The 7,003-nt window shown below is 44.8% G+C and overlaps 1 protein-coding gene across 1 annotated transcript; it reads left to right on the top strand.

The window, feature by feature from the left end:
* The first annotated feature begins 1,415 nt into the window (after positions 1-1,415).
* On the top strand, positions 1,416-4,793 carry LOC128316145 (disintegrin and metalloproteinase domain-containing protein 21-like). The gene has a single exon (XM_053225073.1). The coding sequence runs from the start codon at positions 1,764-1,766 to the stop codon at positions 3,984-3,986; it is 2,223 nt and encodes a 740-aa protein (XP_053081048.1). The 5' UTR covers positions 1,416-1,763; the 3' UTR covers positions 3,987-4,793.
* Positions 4,794-7,003: the final 2,210 nt, after the last annotated feature.

The following is a 7,003-nucleotide window of genomic DNA, read 5'->3' as shown; positions in this document are numbered from 1 at the left end:
GCACAGTCGGTTAAGCGTCCGACTTCAGCCAGGTCACGATCTCGCGGTCCGTGAGTTCGAGCCCCGCGTCAGGCTCTGGGCTGATGGCTCAGAGCCTGGAGCCTGTTTCCAATTCTGTGTCTCCCTCTCTCTCTGCCCCTCCCCCGTTCATGCTCTGTCTCTCTCTGTCCCAAAAATAAATAAACGTTGAAAAAATAAATAAATAAATAAATAAATAAATAAATAAATAAATAAAACAAGAAAATTAAATACATACATATATGAACTATTGGGACTACCTCAGAATAGCACGCTTCTGCACAGTGAGGGAAACAATCAACAAAACTAAAAGGCAACCTATGGAATGGAACTAGATATTTGTAAATGACATATCCTCAGGGTTAGTATTCAAAGTATGTAAATGTTTTTAAATTATTTTCACATTATCAGTAGAGAGTGTGTCCATGCAGTTCAGCATACTGTCGTATGAGAAGCAAAATTAGTGTTTCCACTTTCGTACTGTGTTAGGATCTCACTGAACATGAGACCCACACTCTTCACAAACTTTTAACCGTACAGTACAGTATTGGTAATTACAGGTGTAATGTTGTGGAGACCCCTCTAGAACTTAATCATCTTGCATAACAGAAAATCATAGCCCTTGAGATCTACTCCTCATTGCCCCACCCTGCCAGCCCCAGACAACTGCCATTCCACTCTCCATTTTATTGTTATCAAATCCCAAATTCAGCTGAGTATTTCTGGAAAGGTCAATGTTCATAGTTTTAGTTTTGGTGGGAAAAGAAGTTGAGCTTTATTTAGGAGGCCAGCCACCTGGAGAAAAGGCAGACTCTTCTCCAAAAGCCAACTCTGAGGGTTTCTGCCCAACCCAGGGGATTTTAAAGGACTAGACGGTACTTAAACAAGGGGGTTCCATGGTGGATACCATTTTCGATCATGTGCAGCCTCCATGATGCAAGCTGCCAACGTAACCTCAACTCCCCTGCATCTATCTCCCCCTGAGGAGAGAAACTCACAGGCATGGGAGAAGACTGCCAGAGGCCAGGAAAGAACCACAATAAAGGATTAGAGGGGAAATCCCCTGGGGCTCACACATGTTCAGCAGTACTTTCTGTTCTCACCAGATGGCATAAGAAAAAACTAAAATACAACCTTGTACTTCACCAATCATGGCACAGAATGCTGGGAAATGTTCCCTCAGTAAACTCAGAGGAAGCTTCAAAGCAAAAACCAAAAGGATCAAATGGCTTGCAAACTAATAGCCAACCAGAATAAGACATGTAAAATTACAAAGCAATGTTTTTCAACACGTACAAAGGTAAAATTGATGTCTACCTCCACATCCCAAGGAAGTAGGAAGCAGTGGTCTCCATAATGAGGAAAGGCAGTAATCCATGGAAAGTGACCCAGCAGTACCACAGGACATGGAATTGGTAGAGAAGTTCAGGGTATTAAAATTGCATATCCTACATTCACTAGCTGGAGGAAAGATGGAATGTGTTGAATAGAGCCATGTCTCTGGGTCCAAGTCCCCACTATGTCCATGTGAGCATGCTTGGACAGGGCCCGCCTGCCTCTGCCACATGTGCCCCAGCTAAACTGATGTGCAGGGTCACCCAATGCCACACCCTGTGACTGTTACCTAACCCCACAGGTGGCTCCCAGGTGCAGGGTGCTGGCCACCTGGCACAGCCCTCTGTTCTGTCAGATGGTCTAGACCTGGCTTTTCTGAGGATCCTCCACTTATCCATTCTCACTGGCAGATGTCTCTGAGCAGGGGCATGAGGCTGGCAGAGGGCCAGGTCACCCTGAGGGCGCCCCTCTTGCTGTTTGCACTCTGGGCAGTGCTGGCTCCTGTGCAGGGTTCTCAAGGGCATCCCTCATGGCGCTACATCTCCTCTGAGGTGGTAATTCCCAAGAAGGAGCTTCACCATGGCAAGGGTGTTCAGATGCCTGGCTGGCTGTCCTATAGCCTGCGTTTTGGGGGCAAGAGACATGTTATCCACATGCGACGCAAGAAACTGTTTTGGTCCAGACATCTGCTGATGATGACTCAGGATGATCAGGGAGCCTTGCAGATGGACTACCCCTACATCCCTCCAGACTGTTACTACCTCGGCTACCTGGAGGATATTCCTCTTTCCATGGTCACCATGGACACGTGCTATGGGGGCCTTGAAGGTATCATGAAGTTGGATGACCTTGCCTATGAAATCAGACCCCTCAGAGATTCCCAATGGTTTGAACACATTGTTTCTCAGATAGTGGCAGACATCAGTGCAACAGGACCTACTTACAAACTGGGATATAAGGAGGATAGGGACCCCCTGTTCTCTCAGAAAACTGCCAGTATAGCCCCCAGGATCAATAATAGGATATTTTCGTCCCATAAAGGCATGATAAGAGGATTTGCTCAAAGTTCCAATTCAATGTATCGTGTATATAATAATATGACATTGTGTATAAAATTCATGATAGATATGGTTAGTTTAATAGACTCAACGTACAAAGGTCTTGACATAAGGTACCATCTTACTGCAGTTCTTGTATTTGATGTAAGAGATCCAGTCAACATGAATGATTATAGAATTCCAGGTGGTGAATACTACCAATTCCACCATACCTACTTGTACAATGTCATACAACCTAGTGCATCCTTCATTGTGGTTAAAGACGGGCCAGAAGATTATCAGTACAACCCTAGAATGTTTGGCTTCTGCTCTTCTCAAAGCCTACGTATGGTTGGTCACCTAGGCAGACATTATTTATTGTTAGCTGTGGTAACATCTCATCTCTGTGGAAGAAGCTTGGGTCTGTATTTTGATGATCATGATTGCAGCTGCCAGAGGAGGTCCAGCTGCATCATGCACAGATACCCTGGGTTGACAGATTCCTTCAGTAACTGTTCTTTTGTGCACATTCAAAACATGCTGAGTACTGAAAAGCATTGCCTATTTAGTGAACACCTGAAGTTGTTCAACGCAAGCCTGACACACATACGTTGTGGAAACTCTATAGTGGAGGATAGGGAGCAGTGTGACTGTGGCTCCTTCAAGGAGTGTAATGCCAACCCCTGCTGTAGTAATGACTGCAGATTTGAGAGTACATTTCTCTGTGATAAAGGATTGTGCTGTACAAACTGCACCTTCTCCGCTGCTGGGACGCTCTGCAGACCAATCCGAAATATCTGTGACCTTCCAGAGTACTGCCAAGGGGGATCTTCTGGCTCCCCTGATGATTTCTACATGCAGGATGGAACCCCGTGCAGTGAAGAAGGCTACTGCTATCATGGGAACTGCACTGACCGTACTATGCACTGCAAAGAAATCTTTGGTGCAAGCACTGTGGAGGGTCCAGATGTCTGCTACCAGATTAATAAAAAAGGCCACCGATTTGGACACTGTAGAAGAGAGTTTTCAGCCAGACGCTTTATTCAATGTCATGACCGAGATGTCAAGTGTGGAAGGCTGCAGTGTACCAATGTCACTCACCTCCCTCGGTTGCAGGAACACGTTGGATTCCATCAGTCTAAAATCTCAGGAGTCTGGTGTTGGGGACTAGATGAACATCGTGCCACAGGAACAACTGATGTTGGTCATGTGAGAAATGGTACCCCCTGTGCTCCTGGAAAGTTCTGTCAGAATTCCCTCTGCAATGCTACTATACGTGAAATAAATTACAACTGTTTGCCTGAGAAATGCAATCGTAGGGGGATTTGCAACAATAACAGGAACTGCCATTGCCACATAGGTTGGGATCCTCCATTTTGCAAATTACGAGGTGCTGGTGGGAGCACAGACAGTGGACCCCCTCCAAGAAGAATGCGGTCAGTCAGGCAAAGTCAGGAATCCGTGGTATATCTCAGAGTGATCTTTGCTCGAATTTATGCTTTAATCACTACATTCCTCTTTGGCATCGCCACAAATGTCAGAACTGTCAAGACAGTGAAAGTTAAGGAAGAGATTGCTGGTGAAGGCAATCCATAAGTCAGCCTCCAGAACCCTGAACAACTATAGGCAAACCACCTGGTGCATCTGTGAAAATACAGTAATGAGAAGTCAAAGCTGACATCCATGTTTCCAGGAGTCCCCAGGCACATCACGGCTCTGACACCAGGTCTCTCATGGGTCACTGACCAGCACTCTGAAATAAAACTTGAAAACTGCATGCTTGTGGCCTCTATGTATCTTGTAAGCCTGTAAGAGCCCAAACTGAGCCCAAGACTCTGCGCAGGGGACCTGAGGGGACAGCAGCTGTGTCCTGAACTGAGGTGTCCGGTTCCAGAATTAAGAGAATTTGACACAAGCTCTTTTAGGGACAAATTCATGAGTTTTCTCCAAAACTGTGCTCTTGCACACTGAGCTTTTTCTCATTTTCCAGGTAATTTCTCCTTCCCCGGTCCCAATGTGGGTTCAGGGTAATGGAGGGCTACCACCCACCCACACTGCCTGTCCCACACTGGGGTGTCTGTGGGTATGAGGGAAGGGGACCAGAGTTAGGTTCCACGTAGCGCAAGCTGTGCCTCCCTGGAGAGCAAATTTCCAAATGTGGGAGACTGAGACCATGAGGCTGAAACTAGCACCCAATGAAATCAACCAGAAAGGTAGGCACAAGTGCCTATGGATGACTCTGGCATCCAGAGAGAGCCCAGTTAATGTGAATCCCTCTCTCTTTCTTTTGCCTACTTTTCAGTGAGCTGAACAGTGACCGTAGTTGAGCCGTGGTGAATGTCAGATGGCAGTCTTCAGAACAGGATTGTGCCAGTGGAAAACCAGTCTATGCATATCTAAATAATTTTCAGTGCTAAATAATTTTCAGTTCTAGAGTATAGTGTAAAATTAACAAAAATAAAATGTATAAATGAATGACAAAACTTTTTAAACTGACATTTGTAATGATATTATTTTTTTTCCCGATGCAATACGGGTACAAAGTACAGTATTTTCAACAACAACAAAAATCTCGCAAACTTAAGGACTTGCACTTCTCTCAGCATCCACAGAAAACCACTTTTAGTCTATAGCAATGTTTGTTTCCAGTGCTTTCCTCAATGCATATAGTTTGTGCTCTTACAAATACATCGTTGAACCCTACCCTCTCTTCTCCAAATATATTTTGATATCCTATCCTTGAACTTTCTTCCTATTTCCAACATTCAATCTACATTTAAGATACTGCAGTCCATTTTTGTGCTAGATAATTCCATTATTTTAGTAGTATTAATGGCAAATTTAAATGGGAGAATCAGATACCCACTCACTGCCATGTCCTTTTTTATTTTTTTTAATTTAATGTTTGTTTATTTTTGAGAGAGAGATACAGAGCATGAGCAGGGGAGGGGCAGAGAGAGAGACACACACACACAAAGAATCCAAAGCAGGCTCCAGGCTCTGAGCTGTCAGCACAGAGCCCGACACGGGGCTCGAACCTACGAACTGCAAGATCATGACCTCCTGAGCTGAAGTCAGACACTTAACCGATTGAGCCACCCAGGTGCCCCCAAAAGTTTATTTATTTTGAAAGAGAGAGAGTGTGTGTGAGCAGGTGAGGGGCAGAGAGAGGAGGAGAGAGAGAATCCCCAGCAGGCTCCAAGCTGCCAGCACAGAACCCAACACAGTGCTCAAACTCACTAACCATGAGATCATGACCTGAGCCAAAGTCAGACACTTAACCGACTGAGCCACCCAGGTGCCCCACTGCCATGTCCTTTAAGTGTTGATGGTTAAGGACATGACTCCTCAAACCTTGTTCCTGTACTCCTCTCTGTCCCTCCCATGCAGACATCCCCTGTGGCTGGGAAGGTCTCTCTGTAAGGGTCCCCTCCCTCCTCCTTAGGGCTCATCTACACTCCAAATGCACTGTTGGGTGATGAGTCTTCATCGCATAGGAATCTCTATTTTCTGTGTTTTTCTTTTTCTGATTTATCATCGTCCCATCATGTCTCCTGACATAACTAATAGCTTATGACGGCAGTCCCAAGACAGTGTATGAGGAAGTGTGAAGGTTCTGGGCAATGTGACTTTTCTCCAGAGAAGAATGACATCACTGCCATGCCACCCAGAGTCAGTGTGCAAGTAGGTCACAATACTCCATCAGGGACTGATGTGTGAAGGCAGCTCTCTTATTCACAGGGCACAGGCTTGCAGTGGCCCAGGTGACAGCCTGGGCTGTCTCTCCTCAAAAGCCCATCAAGTCCAAATTGACCTAATCTGCACCCTAGACTATGGAAAGCTAGAGTTAGGTTTGTTTTATCTCTTCCCTAAATATATTCTTTAAAAAAATATTATTTTTTCAGATATCATTGCATACAGTATGCATAACTTTAAGACATACAAGGTGTTGATTTGTCGCATTTATATATTAGTGTTATTACCACCATGTGGTTAGAGAGCACTTCCATCACCTCACATAACTATCATTTCTTTTTGCAGTGATAACAGCTAAGACCTAGTCTCGTAGCAATTTTCAAGTTTATAATCCAGTATTATTGAGTATAATTTCTATGCTCTGCATTAGATCTCCAGGACTTATCTACTAGTTGCAAGTTTGTACCCTTACACATCTCCCCAAACCCCCACTTCCCAGCCCTTGGCTACCAGGAGTTTTGTATTCCACATACAAATGATATCACACAGTAATTGTCTCCTTCTTAGAATAATGCCCTCAAGGTCCATCTATGGTGCATCAAAAGGCTTGGTTCCCTTCTTTCTCATGGTTGAACACTATTGTGTTCACATCTCCACCCATACCCACTTAGGTTATTGCCACACCTTGGGTGTTGTGAATAATGCTGCAGCAAACATGGGGGTACAGATGCCTCTTTGAGATCCTGTTTTTATTTTCTTTAGATAAATACCCAGCAGTGGAATTGCTGGGTCATGTAGCAGTTATATTTTGAATTTCTTGAGCAACCTCCAACTGGTTTCCACAGTGGCTGCCCCAATTTGCATTCCCACCAACAGTGCAAGAGGGTGTCTTTGCTCCACATCCTCACCAACACTTA

This window comes from Acinonyx jubatus, chromosome B3 (assembly GCF_027475565.1).
Source record: "Acinonyx jubatus isolate Ajub_Pintada_27869175 chromosome B3, VMU_Ajub_asm_v1.0, whole genome shotgun sequence".
Taxonomy (NCBI): Eukaryota; Metazoa; Chordata; class Mammalia; order Carnivora; family Felidae; genus Acinonyx; species Acinonyx jubatus.
The sequence above is the reverse complement of the archived record's forward strand: the minus strand, read 5'-3'. Positions and strand labels throughout refer to the sequence as shown.

What these genes read in the sequence shown, in the direction of transcription:
- LOC128316145 (XM_053225073.1), top strand. Translation starts at nt 1,764, where the DNA reads ATGTCTCTGAGCAGGGGCATGAGGCTGGCAGAGGGCCAGGTCACCCTG.